The 20974-nt window shown below is 44.2% G+C and overlaps 1 protein-coding gene across 8 annotated transcripts in view; it reads left to right on the forward strand.

Moving 5' to 3' along the window:
- The window catches only part of dock11 (dedicator of cytokinesis 11), a 106597-nt gene that overhangs the window by 38448 nt on the left and 47175 nt on the right, over positions 1 to 20974 (forward strand). For 3 of the 8 annotated variants that reach the window (XM_065021874.1, XM_065021880.1, XM_065021879.1), the window contains 22 exons: positions 39 to 104; positions 1944 to 2036; positions 2831 to 2954; positions 3045 to 3166; positions 3353 to 3436; positions 3531 to 3620; positions 3752 to 3873; positions 4229 to 4298; positions 4543 to 4668; positions 5572 to 5643; positions 6323 to 6469; positions 6937 to 7020; positions 7323 to 7434; positions 8237 to 8275; positions 12530 to 12711; positions 13846 to 13959; positions 14152 to 14227; positions 14397 to 14474; positions 14852 to 14940; positions 16668 to 16688; positions 17054 to 17177; positions 17785 to 17851. In XM_065021874.1, coding sequence (XP_064877946.1) covers positions 39 to 104; positions 1944 to 2036; positions 2831 to 2954; positions 3045 to 3166; positions 3353 to 3436; positions 3531 to 3620; positions 3752 to 3873; positions 4229 to 4298; positions 4543 to 4668; positions 5572 to 5643; positions 6323 to 6469; positions 6937 to 7020; positions 7323 to 7434; positions 8237 to 8275; positions 12530 to 12711; positions 13846 to 13959; positions 14152 to 14227; positions 14397 to 14474; positions 14852 to 14940; positions 16668 to 16688; positions 17054 to 17177; positions 17785 to 17851 — 2102 coding nt within the window. The remainder of the gene's footprint in view (positions 1 to 38; positions 105 to 1943; positions 2037 to 2830; positions 2955 to 3044; positions 3167 to 3352; positions 3437 to 3530; positions 3621 to 3751; positions 3874 to 4228; positions 4299 to 4542; positions 4669 to 5571; positions 5644 to 6322; positions 6470 to 6936; positions 7021 to 7322; positions 7435 to 8236; positions 8276 to 12529; positions 12712 to 13845; positions 13960 to 14151; positions 14228 to 14396; positions 14475 to 14851; positions 14941 to 16667; positions 16689 to 17053; positions 17178 to 17784; positions 17852 to 20974) is intronic. The other 5 variants (XM_065021875.1, XM_065021876.1, XM_029666772.2 and 2 more) reach the window with 5 other exon arrangements.

The raw sequence follows: 20974 nt of genomic DNA on the forward strand, positions 1-20974 counted from the left end.
AGTTATTGTATTGGCTGAAGTGTCTTTTATCCTTCCAGGCAAGAAACGTAGCGGTGTGTGTACAGTTCAGAGACTCTGACGAAGAAAGCGCGGCCCCTCTAAAGGTGAGCGTTTGGATGGTACTGTAACATCTGATCTACTGAAAATGACTGGGATCCCCAGGAGTTGACAAAGTTCAAGTTAAACTACAGTGGAGTCGCGGAGGAGAGAAAAGGCCTCTTACAGAAGCTTAGCCAGTTATTACAGCTGGCAAGGTGGAGATATTGAGAGCTCTCTCTCCTTCTTTCTCTCTCTCCTTCTTTCTCTTTCATTTGCTTAATCTCGTGCTCCTTTCTTTCTTTCTCCTTCTCTCTTTTTCCCTCTCTCTCTCATGCTCTCTTTCTCCCTCACTCTCTCTTTTTCCCCCTCTCTCTCTCTCTCTCTCCTTGAGGAACATCCGCACACGTCGAATATTTGTGGGTGGGAACCTCCATTCGACGACCATGGAAAAGTTTTTCCCACCAGACAGAATCCCTCACTGTTCACTGCACTTAAACAGGCTTCCACAGAACCAGTGAGAGAGATGATTTATCACACAGTCTGGCTAGGAACAAAGTCTTTTCTCGGGCATAATAAAGTGTTTACAAACAGCAGGGTCGGGCCAACGTCACAGCACACCTCTCCATTTAGCACACAGCGGAAACCAACTAGCACAGTTCCTGGACTTGACACCGGCTCTAGTAGAAGGAGCGATAGCCCATGTCACACTGCCGTAGGTTGCTGGAGCTGTATGAATTCATTACGATATTTATTTGATCGTTAAAAACACAAAAGAAACCGCTTCAGGTGGAGACAACATGACATATAGTGCATTCAAAAACGACTGCATCAAGGATGAACCCCACGAAGCCCAAAGGCTCATTCATTCTGGCCCGCCAATAGTGAGCGTCTGCCTCATTGTGTGTTGCACTGTAGTTTTGCACCATGGACTTCTATGCTTAACATGTAGGAACAGATTCTGCAGAAAAGACTGAAGATTCCAGTCGGCCCTTCTAGCCAGGGACCGGGCCTACTATGTAATCATCAGACCACACTTCAGCATGTTGTCGCCGCGGGAACAGGGTTCTGAAGGCACTGCTTTTTCCATGCTGGTACACAACCCATAATCACATGATCTGAAACAGCATATTCTCCTCTGGAAAGAGGCCAACTATCGCTTAGACCGGGCTGGTCATTTGAGCTCTGCTCACTCGGTCCTTTCTAAGGACCTCCACCACTCGGCATGTCCTATCAGTTTCCTTTTGAGACAGTACTGATAATTAGGAATGATCAAACATTCCCCTTCAGACTAAGCTGCTCATTTGAGCTCTGTCCCTTTCTAAGGGCCTCCTTCACACTCTCATACTTTGGTCAATTAGAAAATGACCCAAGGAATCAACATTGTAATTACTGCACTAAATGACCCCCCCCTCCCCTTCTCTTCCTCCTCACTGTGTCCGCCCTGTCAGGATCAATTATCTAGACCTCTGCCTGGACTAGCATTGAGTTTTACCCTCAGTACCTTACCCCACAAAAGGCCTTCCCGTCCAACCCAGGGTCAGAGGATCTATCTAGGTCAGGGCCACATCACATGCCTGGGCCTGGGCAGCTCAGCCGGACCCCTCCTCCTTCCCTCTCCTGGGGTCTCCACTCCACTTAGTTTAATTCTGTTTAAACTCTCACCTACTACATTCTCACCTCCAACTAACTTACACTGGTGAACAAGCTCGTTTTCCCCGTTGTTCGTAGCCGTGGTTTGCTTGTGTTGCAAGTATTTGAGGTGTGATTGTACAGTTCTTTAACAGCATTTCTGTCTAATTAGTTCACATTGCTCACAGATTGCTGTCTTCTTACTCACTGACATGCCCATGCAACATCAGCAGATGAGCGGGAGGTTAATAATAATGTGTGTGTGTGTGTTTCAGTGTATCTACGGAAAGCCAGGAGAGACACTCTTCACCACCAGTGCCTGTGCGGCCGTCCTCCACCACAACCAGAGCCCTGAGTTTTACAACGAGGTCAGAGAACAATTTGCGCAATAAACCGGCCTTTTCTCTGATTTGCTATGCCACATCAATTACTCCCTGCAATTGTTACTGTTACTGTTGAGGTCCTCAGTGGCCAAAGTCCAGTCATTAGGGCTCCGTTAATCCTATAATCTAGCCCAGAGCAGGGGCTCTGGACTGGCTCACACTGGGCTGGTCTGATACCCACCAGAGGGAGGGAGAGAGAGAGAGAGGGGTGAGGTCAGGACACTGTCACAGAGACGTTGACTGGGACGGGGGCCATCTGGTCTATGGCATAAGGTTTAGAACCCCACACACACCATCCAAGACCCCTTCACTGATCTGATCTCTCTGGACTGCTGCTTTGGTAATGAGTTACTTTATCAGCCCTGTTTCAAACAAGATTTTAAGGAAAAGGACCACACTATTCATTGTGACACATAACCAAGTCATACTAGACCCCAGGTGGGAATTAGTTTGATGAAAGAAGCAAATGTTATTGGCTAGGCTCACCGTGTGTCATTTCCTCTGACACAGAGCACACGTGCAGGCAGGCTGAACATTCCACTACTCACTCTTGCTGCCCCCTAGTGGTAAAGATAGGAATCGTTTTGCTTTGCCTTGTCGTACTATTTCTGAAAGTGAGAAATATGTTCCGTTGTATCTAGAATGATAGGTTTGTGACTCATTCTGGGGTATTTCTAATAGCAGTTCCAGACGGACTTCTTAGTTTAAAATCTTGGGTCAAGTGAGATGAGAATTTGAAAACACTAACGTCCATGTTGATCGTGTATCGATCTGTGCAGGTAAAGATTGAGCTGCCGGTCCATGTCCATGAGAAACACCACATCCTCTTTACCTTCTACCACATCAGCTGTGAGATCAGTACCAAGACCAGCACCAAGAAGAGAGAGGGAGTGGAGTCCCTAGGTAAGACTAGGAGCGGGGTGTGTGTGTGTGCGCGTGCGTGTGTGTATCTTCCTCCATTACCTTACCTGTTCATCCCTCCCTCTGTGACAGTGGGCTACTCCTGGGCCCCCCTGTTGCAGGACGGCAGGATGCAGTCCATAGAGCTACAGCTGCCTGTGTCTGCCACCCTGCCCCCAGGATACCTCTATGACAAGACCCAGGACGCCAAGAAGGTACAACCCTCTGTTCACTGGAGAACACCTGGGGTCAAGGAAGAGCTATCCCCTGCTTGTATTCTAGTGACAAATGACTATCGATGACACTGATTTAAAACATTTGGCGAAAGAGTTATTGCGTTAGTGGGGGAAAAAAGCAGACTACAATCACATTGTTGTATTCGTGTGTTGTCACCCTTACAGTCAGCGCCCGATATAAAATGGGTAGAAAACAACAAGCCACTGTTCAAAGCGAAGACCAATGTAGCGTCAACAATATACCCCCAGGTATGTCTTCCACCTGCCGACATTGAAACAACTTGGCCAAGCTGTTGTGACAAACACGCCATCAGACAGCTGTGTCCTGTGTTTCCCTGTGTAGGATCTGCACCTCCACAAGTTCTTCCAGCACTGCCAGCTGATGAGGTCCTCCTCAGAGGGCAACCCAGCAGAACTCATCAAGTATCTGAAGGTGAGAGAGACGCCTGCTGTGGAGCGTTTTACACCGTCGTGTTGTGTTGCTGTCTCTCTGACTTTTTCTCCCCCCTCCCTCGCTCCATTTCTCTCTTTCTCGATCTTTCTCCCTCCCCCTCCCTCCCTCAGTGCCTGCATGCCATGGAGACTAAGGTCATCATTAAGTTCCTCCCCACTGTGCTGATGCAGCTGTTTGAGGTCCTCAACACAGCAACCAAAGAGGCCACCGAAATCGCTGTCAACTCCACCCGGTGAGTCTGACCTCTGACCCTGTGAGGTCATCGTGGTCTGACCCCATGACATAGTGACATAGACGTAGTCATGGTTTGTGAAAGTGGGTTACAACTGCTTTTTTGGGGAAACGTTAATTCAATGCAGGTGCTTCTACACCTGCATTGCTTCCTGTTTGGGGTTTTAGGCTGGGTTTCTGTACAGCACTTTGAGATATCAGCTGATGTACGAAGGGCTATATAAATACATTTGATTTGATATTTGCTGCGCTACATAATTATCATAATTGTATTTTTTATTTCACCTTTATTTAACTAAGCCAGTTAAGAACAAATGATTATTTGCAATGATAATGATAATGTTCTATTCCTTCAGTGTGATTATACACATCGTTTCCCGGTGCCACGAGGAGGGACTGGAAAACTATCTGCGCTCTTTTCTCAAGGTATAACGCCAGGCATCACACACAACAGTCACTAGCGACCAGAATCAAGCCTAGGATCACAAGGCCTGGTCCTTGCCTTAGCTATGATTATGAAGATGGGTGATGCATTTTCAGTTGAAAGTAACTCCAAAGTTAATGTGTTTCTTTTTGGGGTTCATGTTGAGCTTGGATCCATTTTTCAGACCATGAAAAGTGATCATGTAAAGGTTGTGTATTAACGGCTGTCTTTGTGTTGTGTCCCAAGTACGTGTTTGTGAACAACAGCCCAGTGTCTGGGAACTCTGGGACCACTCATGAGGTGCTGGCCACCGCCGTCACAGCCATCCTCAAACAGACAGCGGACTTCAACACCAGCAATAAGCTACTCAAGGTGTGTTTGTTTGTTTGTGTGTGTGTGTTGCCGGAAATCCCCCCCCCAAATTCTCCGTCGTGGGCACATTTCCCAGGTCCCCCCAAGGACAACTGCTATTATAAGCTTAAGGTTTAGGTTAAGGGTTAGGATTACAATTAGGGCTAGGTTTAGGATTAAGGTTAGGGGTTAGGGAAAATAGGATTTTGAATGGAAATACACTTTAGTTCCTATAAGGATAGTAAAACATATGTGTGTATGTGTCTGTCTGTGTTTGTTAGTGTGTGTTTGTGGGTGTGCGTGGGTACTTGGAAATCCCCCAAAATTCTCTGTTGTGGGGACATTTCCCAGGTCCCCACAAGGACAACGGCTATAATAAGTTTAGGAGTTAGGGTTAGTAGCTAAGGTTAGGTTTAGAATTAAGGTTAAGGGTTCTGACAAATAGGATTTTTAATGGAAATAAATGTTACTTCCTCATAAGGATAGTAAAACGTGTGTGTGTGCGAGCCAGCCAGCGTGCATGCTCAATCAGAAAATTGCGATTCCCATACTGACCAGCAGGTGGCACCAGCCACTTGTTCTTTGAAAGAGAATTCCCAACATTATTATGTCACCACCACTAAGAATGTTTTCACAGACCTTTTCAAATGCAGTTTTCTATCTATTATCATTATACCCAGGATTATTGGACACTAAGCCCATATTACAGAGTCCAGTGGTGTTTTGACTTTCGTCAGACTGTTGATGTGATCTCTCTTAGTAAAGGTCCGTCCCAAATGGCTCCGCGTTCCATTTATAGTGCACTAGTTCTGACCAGGGCTCTGCACTATATAGGGAACATGGTGGTCGAATTGGGACGCATTCTAAATGCTTCACAATTGAGGGGTAGTTCCAACGTCTTCTGTCTCTCATCCTCTTTTCTAGTATTCCTGGTTCTTCTTCGAGACCATGGCCAAGTCCATGGCCCAGTACCTGCAGGAGGGCAACAGGATCAAGGTTGGCAAATGTTCTATTCTGATGAAGGGTTTATCTTGTGTTCCACATGAAGTACGGTGTACACGCAGGCACACACCAGCTATCACTGGCACTCCCTCAGGTGTGGTTACGAAGATTCGAGGGTTCTCTGTCTTGTACATGCAAATGTTTCTCTATCGAGTGCCAGGGCGTTTAAGTTCAGTCTCTCTTTCCTCACCGTGAAAATGTGGCAACGCAGTCTTCCTCATTCGACATGCTTGTGTCTCTTGTGCGCCACACACCACACTTGCACGTTTCTGTTCTCCTTTTTTCTTTTTCTTTTTTCGGAAAGTTTTTAACTTTTAGTTGAGTTGGTGATGGGGATGCTCCTAGTCATACTCTTGTCTTGCCAACAGTTTCTAAACAGTCCCAGTAACATCCAGACCATGGCCTCTACTGCAGCACCTCGAAGATAAACTAAGGTTGCTGAAATAGAGCACAGTAATGTTACAATTGATAGAACGTCCTCTGGCAAAGTTGAGGATGTTACAAGCTGTGCACATTTCAGACAGTTGAACCTCTTCGCCAGCCCTCTATTGGGAAAGCAACCTATTTCTCAATGAGTAGAAGCGCACACTTCCTATTAGGTAATATGAGATGGATATGTATATATATATATGTCGTTCACTTTGGTCTCATTGAACTGAATATGTTTTACCAGATGCCCCGTGCCCAGAGGTTCCCAGACAGTTTCCACCAGGCCCTACAGTCCCTGCTACTGTCCATCATGCCTCACATCACCATCCGCCATGTTGAGATTCCCGAGGAGGCCCGCTGTGTCAACCTCAGCCTGGCTGGCTTCATCAAGGTCAGGCCCCCATACACTACAGGGCCCCCCTGTACGTTACCTGAACCACACAGGACAGAAATAATAACATACATTATCGCTGCTCGGGAAGAAGAAGGAAAGAAAAAAAGGAATTTACTGTTGATATCACAGGAGGTTGGTGGCACCTTAATTGGGAGAGGATGAGCTCGTGGTGACGGCTGGAGCGGAGTCAGTGGAATGGTGTCAAATACATCAAACACATGGTTTCCATGTGTTGGATGCCATTTTGTTCGCTCCATTCCAGCCGTTATTATGAGCCGTCCTCCCCTCAGCAGCCTGCTGTGGTTTGATAATGTAGGTCCAGGTCGAACACCAAACTCCCTTCCGATAGCAACGGTGAGGTGTGGTGAACTCCGTGCACTGCAAGTCAAGCACTGTATATGAAAGATGGTCTTGGTGTGCTTAGTTGGTTAGTCCTCCTCCTCATCTGTGGTCCCCTTCCACAGCGCTGTCTCACCTTCATGAACAGAGGCTTTGGCTTCAGCCTGGTCAACGACTACATGTGTGGCTTCACCCTTAAAGACCCCAAGGTACTGGACAATAGCAACAACCCCTCTTCTCTACCATGTCTGACTATGTATTCCTAATGCAACAGTGGAACAACAACACAGCCCTGTATACAGGCCTCTATTGACAGTACATGTGTTGTGTGTGGCACTGGTAGTCATATTAATGCTTCAGCGCATTTGACTAACTGATTCGAATCAACACAACATTTTATGGAAATGTTGATGGAAATCCTCTAATCTTTTTTTATTTTTAGGATGGAAAAAAGAACATCTTGTTTGTTTGATCTTGTTTTGTAATACTGACGTTGTTTGTTGACCGACAGGTCTTGACCGAGATGAAGTTTGACTTCCTCATGACGGTGTGTAACCACGAGCACTACATCCCGCTTAACCTGCCCATGGCTTTTGGACGTACCAAGCTCCAGAGAGTTCAGGGTAGGCTGCTCTCTCGCCATGCGCCTCTGTCCTGTCAACTCCCTACCTGCATTTGCTCCCTGCCACCGCCACACACGTACTCCTGGGAAATGAGGCCTTCCTGTTCTGCACTGCTGCTGGTTTTCCTTTGTCCTGGTGACCTAAAGGGACATTTCACCACTTTTCAACCTGATATTCATCCTCAATATCAAATGAAGTGTTATTTGTCACACGCGCTGAATACAACAGGTGTTGACCTTACAGTGAAATACTTACTTACAAGCCCTTAACCAACAATGTCGTTTTAAGAGAAATACCTGTTAAGTTAAAAAAATATATAAAAAAATGGATAAGTAAAAAATAAGAAGTAAAAGTAACAAATAATTAAAGAGCAGCAGTAAAATAACAATAGCATGGCTATATATACAGGGCGTACCGGTACGAGTTTGAGTTTGAAAAGTGGTGAAATTTCCCTTTAATGTATCAATTATTGTAACTGAATTGCAAAAACCAGTATATATTACGAAGACCAAATCTGTGCTCCTATGATCTGTTACATCACCCTCACCTACAAACCACAACCCCACCCCCCCACCCCACTAATCTGCCTCATTGGTTTGGCCCACTCACCAGTTCACACACAAGTCTATTACAGAGCAGAACATGTGAAGTCCAGCAAAAGGAGGGTTGTAACAGGAATTCTATGAATGTTTTTCACCCCACCACAGCCATAGTGTGTTCTGATAAAACTAATGCATGGTATGTTCATTTAATTTCCTAATTTTTCTCCTCCCTTTTGTTTTGTTTTGCTTGTGGTCGTTAGATTTTATTTCGTACGCGACGGAGATTTTTGGCGCAGTAGGTAGGTGATGCCTCCACAACATCAACCGACACGTTTGCGGTTTGAACGCCAACTGACACCGCACGCCACTAACCAACCCATTTCTGCTAGCCCCGTCTATCCAGGATTCTCATTCATTCAGTCTTCATGATTGCTAACATCCTCCATACCACCTGCTTTGGCCAGTGCTTTGTAGTGGCCTGGAGTTTGTCACACTTCTTGCTGGCTTGGATCGTGGAAATCAAATTAATTTTCTTCTCTTGAATGTTTTGATTGATGATTTCAGACCTGAAAGACGAGGGGAGAGTCTTTCATGCTGCCTCTGCCTGTGGGACTACTGCATTCTTTCTCTCTCTCTCACTTCTTCACTTCTCTCTGCCTTCTCCCTCTCTCTCTCACTCTCTCTCTCTCTCTGCCTTCACTTCTCTCTGCCTTCTCACTCTCTCTCTCAGCCTTCACTTCTCTCTCTCTGCCTTCTCTCTCTCTCTTTCTTTCTCTCACTCTCTCTCTCACTTCTTCACTTCTCTCTCTCACTTCTTCACTTCTCTCTCTCACTTCTTCACTTCTCTCTCTCACTTCTTCACTTCTCTCTCTCACTTCTTCACTTCTCTCTCTCACTTCTTCACTTCTCTCTCTGCCTTCTCTCTCTCTCTCTTTCTTTCTCTCACTCTCTCTCTCACTTCTTCACTTCTCTCTGCCTTCTCCCTCTCTCTCTCTCTCTCTCTCTCGCTCTTCTTTCTCTCTCTCTGCCTTCTCTCTCTGCCTTTTCCTCTCCTCTCTCTCTTTCTCTCTCTCTCTTTCTTTCTCTCTTTCTGCCTTCACTTCTCTCTGCCTTTTCCTCTCTCTCTCTCTCTCTCTCGCTCTTCTTTCTCTCTCTCTGCCTTCTCCCCTCTCTCTCTGCCTTCACTTCTCTCTCTGCCTTCACTTCTCTCTCTGCCTTCACTTCTCTCTCTGCCTTCTCTCTTTATTTCTCTCTTTATTTCTCTCACTCTCTGCTTTCACTTCTCTCTCTCTCTTTCTTTCTCTCACTCTCTCTCTGCCTTCACTTCTCTCTCTGCCTTCTCTCTCTGCCTTTTCCTCTCCTCCTCTCTTTCTCTCTCTCTCTTTTTCTCTCTCTCTGCCTTTTCCTCTCTCTCTCTCTCGCTCTTCTTTCTCTCTCTGCCTTCTCCCCTCTCTCTCTGCCTTCTCCCCTCTCTCTCTGCCTTCTCCCCTCTCTCTCTGCCTTCCCCTCTCTCTCTGCCTTCACTTCTCTCTCTGCCTTCACTTCTCTCTCTGCCTTCTCTCTCTCTGCCTTCTCTCACTTCTCTCTGACTTCTCTCTCTACCTTCTCCTCTCTCTTTCTCTCTGACTTCACTTCTCTCTCTCTGCCTTCTCCTCTCTCTCTCTCTCTCTCACTCACTCTGTCTCACTCTCTCTCTCACTTTCTGTCTCACTCTCTCTCTCACTTTCTGTCTCACTCTCTCTCTCACTTTCTGTCTCACTCTCTCTGCCTTCACTTCTCCACTCTCTCTGCCTTCACTTCTCCTCTCTCTGCCTTTTCCTCTCTCTCTCTCTCTCTCTCTCTCTCTCTTTCTTTCTTTCTCTCACTCTCTCTCTGCCTTCACTTCTCTCTCTGCCTTCTCTCTCTGCCTTTTCCTCTCCTCCTCTCTCTCTCTTTCTTTCTCTCTCTCTTTCTTTCTGCTCTTTCTCCTTCTCTCTCTCTGCCTTTTCCTCTCTCTCTCGCTCTTCTTTCTCTGCCTTCTCCCCTCTCTCTCTGCCTTCACTTCTCTCTCTGCCTTCACTTCTCTCTCTGCCTTCACTTCTCTCTCTGCCTTCTCTCTCTTTATTTCTCTCTCTTTATTTCTCTCACTCTCTGCTTTCACTTCTCTCTCTCTCTCTGACTTCTCTCTCTACCTTCTCCTCTCTCTTTCTCTCTGACTTCACTTCTCTCTCTGCCTTCTCCTCTCTCTCTCTCACTTTCTGTCTCACTCTCTCTGCCTTCACTTCTCCTCTCTCTCTGCCTTTTCCTCTCCTCTCTCTCTCTCTCTTTCCTTATTTATCTCATTCTGCCTTTACTTCTCTCTCTGCATTCTCCTCTCTCTCTCTCTCTTCCTCTCTCTCTTTGCCTTCTCCTCTCCCTCTCACGCTCTCTATATCCCCCCCTCTCTCTTTCTCTGTCTATCATTCCAAATCTCTAGTCTTGTTAGTCCTATCTGACTCTTGTAAATCACCATTAACAGTTCAGAGAGAAACTGAGGGGAAATCAGAAAACAACCTGTGTGAGATTATTTAAACAAATTTCTTAGACACACAATATTTAATCAATAACACTCACATCTAATATTTTACTGTAGTGGAGAGATGTATTTGGCCTAAACCTACACATAAAGCCTACATCTCTAAACATGTTATATACATTTTTACATTTGATATACACAGGTTACTACCAAAATAATGGAAACACTTAAGTAAATGAGGAGTACAAAGTATATTGAAAGCAGGTGCTTCCACACAGGTGTGGTTCCTGAGTTTATCAAGCAATTAACATCCCATCATGCTCAGGGCCGTGTATAAAAATGCTAGGCAGGCCATTATTTTGGCTACCATAGCTATGCCCCCATAGGATGACAATGCCCCTCCACAGGGCACGAGTGGTCACTAAAATGGTTTGATGAGTATGAAAACTATGTGCACCAATTGCCATGGCCGTCTCAGTCACCAGATCTCAACCCAATTGAACACTTATGGGAGATTCTGGAGCTGCTCCTGAGACAGCGTTTTCCAACACCATCAACAAAGCACCAAATTATGGAATTTCTCATGGAAGAATGGTGTCGCATCCCTCCAATAGAGTTCCAGGCAATTGTAGAATCTATGCCAAAATGCTTTGAAGCTGTTCTGCCTCGTGATTTATTTCTTTGGGGTTCATGCTCTCACAGGTTTTTCTCTGATTTCCCTCATTAGAGGTGGTAGTGTTTCTCTCATTTCCCTCATTAGAGATGGTGGTGTTTCTCTCATTTCCCTCATTAGAGGTGATAGTGTTTGTCTGATTTCCCTCATTAGAGGTGGTGGTGTTTGTCTGAAATCCCTCATTGGAGGTGGTGGTGTTTGTCTGAAATCCCTCATTGGAGGTGGTGGTGTTTCTCTCATTTCCCTCAGTAGAGGTGGTGGTGTTTCTCTAATTTCCCTCATTAGAGGTGGTAGTGTTTCTTTCATTTCCCTCATTAGAAGTGGTGGTGTTTCTCTCATTTCCCTCATTAGAGGTGGTGGTGTTTCTCTCATTTCCCTCATTAGAGATGGTAGTGTTTGTCTGATTTCCCTCATTAAAGATGGTGGTATTTCTCTCATTTCCCTCATTAGAGGTGGTAGTGTTTGTCTGATTTCCCTCATTAGAGGTGGTGGTGTTTCTCTCATTTCCCTCAGAGGTGGTAGTGTTTCTTTCATTTCCCTCATTAGAAGTGGTAGTGTTTCTCTCATTTCCCTCATTAGAAGTGGTTGGTGTTTTTCTCATTTCCCTCATTAGAAGTGGTAGTGTTTCCCTCATTTCCCTCATTGGAGGTGGTGGTGTTTCTTTCATTTCGCTCATTGGAGGTGGTGGTGTTTCTCATTTCGCTCATTGGAGGTGGTGGTGTTTCTCTCATTTCGCTCATTGGAGGTGGTGGTGTTTGTCTGATTTCCCTCAGTAGAGGTGGTGGTGTTTCTCTCATTTCCCTCATTAGAGGTGGTAGTCTTTCTTTCATTTCCCTCATTAGAAGTGGTAGCGTTTCTCTCATTTCCCTCATTAGAAGTGGTTGGTGTTTCTCTCATTTCCCTCATTGGAGGTGGTGGTGTTTCTCTCATTTCGCTCATTGGAGGTGGTGGTGTTTCTCTCATTTCGCTCATTGGAGGTGGTGGTGTTTCTCTCATTTCCCTCATTGGAGGTGGTGGTGTTTCTCTCATTTCCCTCATTGGAGGTGGTGGTGTTTCTCTCATTTCCCTCATTGGAGGTGGTAGTGTTTTGCATTGGAGAAAAAGGTTGCTGAGTCAGTGTGTTCAACATGTGATGTTGTCACATTCCTCCCTGGAATTTGTCAGACACATCGTTCCATGAGTGAAACAACAGGATATCTACCATGTCACTTGAATGCTACCAGTCAGATTGAAGTCAAAGATGCACCCCTTTATATTACAGCACGGTAGTCTGCACCTACTGCTAGTACCCGTATGTGTTCCCTATGTAGTGCACTGCTTTTGGCCAGGGAATAGGGTAGGGTGTGATTTAGGGCATGACCTAACCATGTTGACCTATGACCCCAGATCAGAGCCTGGAGTCTGCGCTGACGGAGGATTACTGTAAGAACCACTTCCTGGTTGGTCTGCTGCTGAGGGAGGTGGCCGAGGCCCTACAGGGGTCACCAGAGGTCAGACAGCTGGCCGTGGCCGTCCTGAAGAACCTTCTCATCAAACACGCCATGGACGACCGTTACACCCAGTACAAGGTGAGGATAATATGAGGAGGAGAAACAGTCAGACCACTACATACACCAATAGAATATGAGGAGGGGAGACAGCCTGCTACACCAGTACAATGTGAAGAGGGGGAGACAGACAGACTGCTACACCAGTACAATGTGAAGAGGGGGGAGACGGACAGACTGCTATACCAGTACAACGTGAGGAGGAGGGAGACAGTCAGACTGCTACACCAGTACAACGTGAGGAGGGGGAGACAGTCAGACTGCTACAATGTGCAGTACAACGTGAGGAGGGGGAGACAGTCAGACTGGCTATACACAGTGAGGAGGGGGAGACAGTACAACTTGAACGTAATGGGGAGACAGACAGACTGAGGAGGGGGATAATGGGGAGACAGACAGACTGAGGAGGGGGGACGTGAGGAGGGGAGAGACAGACAGACTGCTACACCAGTACAAGGTGAGAGCAACAGTCGTGAGTGACAGAGCAAGAGAGAGCTCATTATCAGTAAAGAAATTTCACCCTGTAACACAATGAAAGGCTATAGGCTGTTTCTAAAGGGAAATTTAATAGTAAAGCAGAAAGGTGAGGAGGGGAGAGATGGAAAAAATTCAGAAGCCTTTTTAATCCTCAAATACACAACAAGTGAAACATTTCCTGAATTGCAGCAAAGTTCTCCTGCAACCGGGTGATCAAATTAAGATCCTACATCTGTACGTTTTAATATAGGTTTTATAAAGGGAAATGAACCGTGTTCATAGAGCAGCGGGGGACACAGTCCGAGTCGCTGTTGCTGTTTGGGAAAATAGAGGCTAGTAAATGAATAACTAGACTAGTTAACTAGAGTAAGGAGTGTTCACTGTTTCTACAGACCCAAGATAAGAAGAAATCGGTTATGCAAATCCACACTAGATCCAAATAGTCGCTGGCAGCGGAGCATTGTGTTGATAGAAAGCCCAGCTTTCCAATAGCCCCACTCTAATGATACAGTAGATGTTTTGGTTACATTTGACACAGTTGTACTGTTTGTTAAAAGTCACTGTTCCATAGACCACACAGATCCTGTTGGCGTGCTAACAACACACTGTGTATGCAAATGGCACAACAATAAAGATTGTTGGAAAAAGACAAACTTTTTACACCCCTCTGTATGTCAGAATCAGCAGGCCCGTATCTGTCTACTGTACCTGCCACTGCTGGAGCTGCTCTACCAGAACCTCAAACAGCTGTCTGCCCAGCATCACACCTCTAGCCCCGGCCTGGGCTTCACCGTGAGTCCCCCACCTACCTTCCTCCCCTGGAGGTCCTGGTTTACTCTATCTGGTCTCATGATATATCATTCATATATTGGCGTTTTCGAGTTTGGATGAAAATGATGAATTGAAATTGAAGTTTATTTCCTGATTAGACTGAATTGAAATAGAATGGACCCCTACCCTTGTTGTTGTCCTGTGCTCTTCCAGGGCTCCAGAGATGACTTGAGATCAACCGGCTTGATGGACAGCCGCAGGACCAGCACGGCCATCGATAAGGACCACGGTTAGTGTGACGTCTGTCCTCAATGTGTTAACCCCTGCCGACAGTAGGTGCAGGAGATTATTCATGAAGATAAATAAGGGTACGTTAGAATTGTAATTTCCCATCAGATTTTTGCTTTGATGTTTGGGAACTGGTGGTAAAATAGGTGTTTTATTGTCCATTTGGTTAGAACGGAAATTCTCCGTCTGCCATTTTCCCAAACCCACACACCACAGGAGGCTGGTGAGGGCAGAACGTGTGGAATGGAGTAAGTAAACAAAAGGATATTAAACACATGGTTCCCATGTGTTTGATACCATTCCATCCATCCCGTCCTCCCCAATTCAGACGCCACCTGTGCAACACACACACACTGAGAGGCACGGTGTCAACCGCGGGTTAGTGCCTCTAGATGGATATTTCTTGGGGTTTAGTGCCATGCTCAAGGCCACAACAGTAATGGTAGTCATTCTTCTGTATTTCCTGGCCTGTGACTTGAACCAGCAACCTTTCCGAATCCTTTACTGATCCACATCTTTAACCTCTTGGCTGCCTAAACTACTGTTACCCCCCCCCCCCCCCCATAAAAAGCACACAAAAAAACATCTGAGAAGCTATGTGAACATGTGTCTCTGTACTCCCCAGGCCCAGTAGCTCAGAACGGCCACTTGGTGAGGAGGGAGGACTCCAGAGGATCTCTGTTCATGGATCCCAGCACTCCAGATAGCTCTGAGGTAAGAAACAGAGAGTGTTGGATGGGCCAATACAAATAAGAAAAATAAAAGGAGAATATGGCACCATATTCCCTATATAGTGCACTAGGGTGCGATTTGGGACAGACCAGAGGGAAACGTCATAGCACATCGAAGCAGAACAGTCAAATTGAATATGACGCTCTACATCCTGTTCCGTTAAAAAAATAAACATGATATGAACTGATAAAAGATCTTATTTGTTGTTTTTCGTTTGGGTCATTTCTCCAACACTTGCAAGCCTTTATTATTTATTGTAGCGATATATACTGTGTATACCAAACATTAGGAACACCTTCCTGATATTGAGTTGCACCCCCCTGTTTTGCCCTCAGAACAGCCTCAATTTGTCGCGGCATGGACTCTACAAGGTGTCAAAGTGTTCCACAGGGATGCTGGCCCATGTTGACTCCAATGCTTCCCACAGTTGTGTCAAGTTGGCTGAATGTCCTTTGGGTGGTGGACCATTCTTGGTTCACACGGGAAATTGTTGACCGTGGAAAAACTCAGCACTGTTGCAGTTCTTGACACAAACCGGTGCGCCTGGCTTCTACTACCATACAATGTTCAAAGGCCCTTACAGTTTTTGTCTTCCCCATTCACCCTTTGAATGGCACACATACACAATCCATGTCTCAAGTGTCTCAAGGCTTAAAAATCCTTCTTTAACATGTCTCCTCCCTTCATCTACACTGATTGAAGTGGATTTAACAAGAGACATCAATAAGGGATCATAGCTTTCACCTGGATTCACCTGTCTATGTCATGGAAAGAGCAGGTGTTCTTAATGTTTTGTATAATCAGTGTAGAAACCACATGTTGGATTGTGATGGAGATGAGGATTAGCATAATTGATGACATTAAAAAAGTAATAAGACATCATTTTAATCATCCTTTTTCTTACTCATATGGCAGCTTTTCCCAAACTAGGGGTTGCGACCCCATGTGTTGTCAGCTGATTTGAAAGTGGGATCGCGAGAAAAACAAAAAAAAAAATGTGACACTTGGTTATTTTTTAAAAACGAAGCGATTTCTGTTTTCTCCCTTCAAACGTGGATCTAACTTTTGAACGGTTGGAGCTACAGTATAAGCTATTATGACCCCAATCCTGAAAGCTAAGACTCTCGGGAACACGTACAATGCTCGCTCACAAGCCGCCACAGGACTCTTTAGAATAGAGTGGACAGGACCAGGCCACAAATCAGACTGGGAGGAAAAGAACATTGTCAATGAAAGCAATGATGGTGTTATTTTCTACACAGAAGATCAAGATCATGAACTTCGTATGCATTGTGTGCTTCAGATGCAGTCATTGTGTTTACTTGATAGCTACCTACACAAATATCTAGCTAGAACAAAGTGTTAATAAGAAAAAAATTCCTTAAAAAGATGTAAAAGCAATACAAATAAAAGTTGTCCAGTTACTTCAAACCATGCTTCCTTGAGATGAAAGTACTGCCAGATTGATTTGTAATACACTGGCATAGCCCCAAATAAAGAAGTTAACATTGGCTGTTGATTAAATCACCTTTTTTTTACAGTGGGGTCGAAATTGCTTTGATATCAAAATTAGGTAACAGGCCAAAAAAGTTTGAACTCCTGTCATATAGTAGGACTAAGTGCCACTGCTTCAAATGATTGTCTTTCTTTTTTGGTGGTACAAATAAATGCCACTGTGTTTTCTTCCTCTGTGGTGTTTCTCCCCACAGCTCCACAGAAGGGGCTCTGAGGTGAGAGACAGACAAGGAGAGCATGATATCATATAAGTTTTGTTCCCTGTCAGATACTGATGTTTGGTCATTTAGATTTGTTATTCAAAAATATAACATATGTTTTTAGTTGAAAGTTTATAGTTAGGATTTTATGTCCATGTTTTCTTACTCTGTGGTGTCCCTCCCTGCCACTGTTTCTGATACCATGTTTTCTTACTCTGTGGTGTCCCTCCCTGCCACTGTTTCTGATACCATGTTTTCTTACTCTGTGGTGTCCCTCCCTGCCACTGTTTCTGATACCATGTTTTCTTACTCTGTGGTGTCCCTCCCTGCCACTGTTTCTGATACCATGTTTTCTTACTCTATGGTGTATTGTCCTCCAGCTCCACCGGCGGGGCTCCACTATGAGCAGCAGTACTACTCTCCCTCCCATAGGCAGACTGGGCCACTATGAGATCAAAGGACTGCTTCTGTGTTTCCTTCACATCGTCAGGACCGTCTCAGACGGTCAGTCAGCAACACAATATTAAATACATGTAGAACACATACCAAGGTTGGGGTCAATTTGATTTCCGTTCCAGCCATTTCAGAAAGTAAACCAAATTCCAATTCTACATTTTTCTCATTAAAAAGCATTGAAGAGAATTGTATTTGGAACGTCAGTGTACTTCCTGAATTGACATACTGTAGTATGTGCAATATGTTACAGTATCTCTATGGTTAGCGCCACACAGTCACTTCTCTCTATTTGGGGTTTGATGATGCATACCTAGACACTGAAAGAATGCACTGTATATCCTGTGTTGTGTTCATTTGACCTATATTATAGCTATCCTATTATTACGCCTATATTCAAACATTTTCATTGGCCTCATCTGTGGAATTGTTGGCCTCATCTGTGGACTGTTGTGCGGTTTTAGCAGACATTGGTGTGCTACTTGGTGCACTACTTTTGGCCAGGGCCTGTTCAAAAGTAATGCACTACAAAGGCAATATGGTGTAATTTGGGACGCAGACCTGGTCATTGTGTAATCTTCTGGTTGTTTCTGCCTGTTGACCTGCTACAAAAGCTGTCTCAGTGTCTGTCACTCTCCTGTTGTGTCTCTGTCTCTAGACAACCTGCTGGCCTACTGGAACAAGGTCAATCCTCAGGACATCATCAATTTCCTCAGTCTACTGGAGTGAGTACAAGATCATTATCTTATATTCGCTGTGTGGATGCAGGACTAGAATATAATAGGTTATATTCGCTTGTGTGGATGCAGGATTAGAATATAATAGGTTATATTCGCTGTGTGGATGCAGGACTAGAATATAATAGGTTATATTCGCTGTGTGGATGCAGGATTAGAATATAATAGGTTATATTCGCTGTGTGGATGCAGGATTAGAATATAATAGGTTATATTCGCTGTGTGGATGCAGGATTAGAATATAATAGGTTATATTCGCTGTGTGGATGCAGGACTAGAATATAATAGGTTATATTCGCTGTGTGGATGCAGGATTAGAATATAATAGGTTATATTCGCTGTGTGGATGCAGGAATAGAATATAATAGGTTATATTCGCTGTGTGGATGCAGGATTAGAATATAATAGGTTATATTCGCTGTGTGGATGCAGGATTAGAATATAGTAGGTTATATTCGCTGTGTGGATGCAGGACTAGAATATAGTAGGTTATATTCGCTGTGTGGATGCAGGATTAGAATATAGTAGGTTATATTCGCTGTGTGGATGCAGGACTAGAATATAATAGGTTATATTCGCTGTGTGGATGCAGGACTAGAATATAATAGGTTATATTCGCTGTGTGGATGCAGGATTAGAATATAGTAGGTTATATTCGCTGTGTGGATGCAGGACTAGAATATAATAGGTTATATTCGCTGTGTGGATGCAGGACTAGAATATAATAGGTTATATTCGCTGTGTGGATGCAGGATTAGAATATAGTAGGTTATATTCGCTGTGTGGATGCAGGATTAGAATATAGTAGGTTATATTCGCTGTGTGGATGCAGGACTAGAATATAATAGGTTATATTCGCTGTGTGGATGCAGGACTAGAATATAATAGGTTATATTCGCTGTGTGGATGCAGGATTAGAATATAGTAGGTTATATTCGCTGTGTGGATGCAGGACTAGAAAATAGTAGGTTATATTCGCTGTGTGGATGCAGGACTAGAATATAATAGGTTATATTCGCTGTGTGGATGCAGGACTAGAATATAATAGGTTATATTCGCTGTGTGGATGCAGGATTAGAATATAGTAGGTTATATTCGCTGGATTAGAGTCAGGAAGTTTTCCTGATCATACACCCTGCCCAGGACAAACCCTGAGCTCTAGCCATTAAACTAGTTGTTAATGTCAAAATAAGGTATGTGCGTGTGTGTGTGTGAGCACGTGTGCACAGGCAATCGTTTTTAAACACAGCAAATAAATTCATAAAAAATCCTACAATGTCATTTTCTGTATTTTTCAAAATTTCTCATTTTGTCTGTCATAGTTGAAGTGTACCTATGATGAAAATTACAGGCCTCATCTTTTTAAGTGGGAGAACTTGCACAATTGGTGGCTGACTAAATACTTTTTTGCCCCACTGTATGCACGCACCATTTTTCTTTTTTTATTGTTTTTTTAAACAAGTTATTTTTTCCATTTCACTTCACCACTTTGAACTATTTTGTGTATGTCCTTTACATGATCTCCAAATAAAAATCTATTTTAATCACAGGTTGTAATGCAACAAAATAGGAAAAATGCCAAGGGGATGAATACTTTTGCAAGGAACTGTATGTTAACCCTTCAGAATTACCTGGATTTCTGCATAAATTAGTCATCAAATTTGATCTAATGACTTCTCCAAAAATTAATTGGAGTCAGGAGTTAGCTAACCTGGAGTCCAATCAATGAGACGAGATTGGAGATGTTGGTTAGAGCTGCCTTGCCTGATAAAAAAACACTCACAAAATTTGAGTTTTCTATTCACAAGAAGCATTGCCTGATAGTAACCATGCCTCAAACGAAAGAGATCTCAGAAGACCTAAGATTAAGAATTGTTGACTTGCATGAAGCTGGAAAGGGTTACAAAAGTATCTCTAAAAGCCTTGACGTTCATCAGTCCACGGTAAGACAAATTGTCTATAAATGGAGAAAGTTCAGCACTGTTGCTACTTTCCCTAGGAGTGGCTGTCCTGCAAGAGCACGGCGCAGAATGCTCTGAGGTTAAGAAGAATCCTAGAGTGTCAGCTAAAGACTTACAGAAATCTCTGGAACATGCTAACATCTCTGTTGACAAGTCTACGATACGTAAAACACTAAACAAGAATGGTGTTCATGGGAGGACACCACGGAAGAAGACACTGCTGTCCAAAAAAAACATTGCTGCACGTCTGAAGTTTTCAAAAGTGCATCTGGATGTTCCCCAGCGCTACTGGCAAAATATTCTGTGGACAGATGAAACTACAGTTGAGTTGTTTGGAAGGAACACAAAACACTATGTGTGGAGAAAAAAAGGCACAGCACACCAACATCAAAACCTCATCCCAACTGTAAAGTATGGTGGAGTGAGCATCATGGTTTGGGGCTGCTTTGCTGCCTCAGGGCCTGGACAGCTTGCTATCATCAACGGAAAAATTAATTCTTAAGTTTATCAAGACATTTTGCAGGGGAACGTTAGGCTATCTGTCCGCCAATTGAAGCTCAACAGAAGTTGGGTGATGCAACAGGACAACAACTTAAAACACAGAAGTAAATCAACAACAGAATGGCTTCAACAGAAGAAAATACACCTTCTGGATTGGCCAGGTCAGAGTCCTGACCTCAACCCGATTGAGATGCTATGGCAAGAGAGCAGTTCACACTAGACATCCCAAGATTAATGCTGAACTGAAAGAGTTTTGAAAAGAGGAAAGGTCCAAAAGTCCTCCTGACCGTTGTGAAGGTCTGATCAGCAACTACAGAAAACGTTTGATTGAGGTTATTGCTGCCAAAGGAGGGTCAACCAGTTATTAAACCCAAGGCTTCACATACTTTTTCCACCCTGCACTGTGAATGTTTACATGGTGTGCTCAATAAAGACATGAAAACGTATAATTGTTTGTGTGTTATTAGTTTAAGCAGACTGTGTTTGTCTATCGTTGTGACCTAGATGAAGATCAGATCCAATTTTATGACCACTTTATGCAGAAATCCAGGTAATTCCAAAGGGTTCACATGCTTTTTCTTGCCACTGTATAACAATCACTTATCAAGTGATTGATATTGTTGTCCTATTTGCATACCACTAATCAACT

The sequence above is a fragment of the Oncorhynchus nerka genome, linkage group LG8, assembly GCF_034236695.1.
Source record: "Oncorhynchus nerka isolate Pitt River linkage group LG8, Oner_Uvic_2.0, whole genome shotgun sequence".
Lineage (NCBI taxonomy): Eukaryota > Metazoa > Chordata > Actinopteri > Salmoniformes > Salmonidae > Oncorhynchus > Oncorhynchus nerka.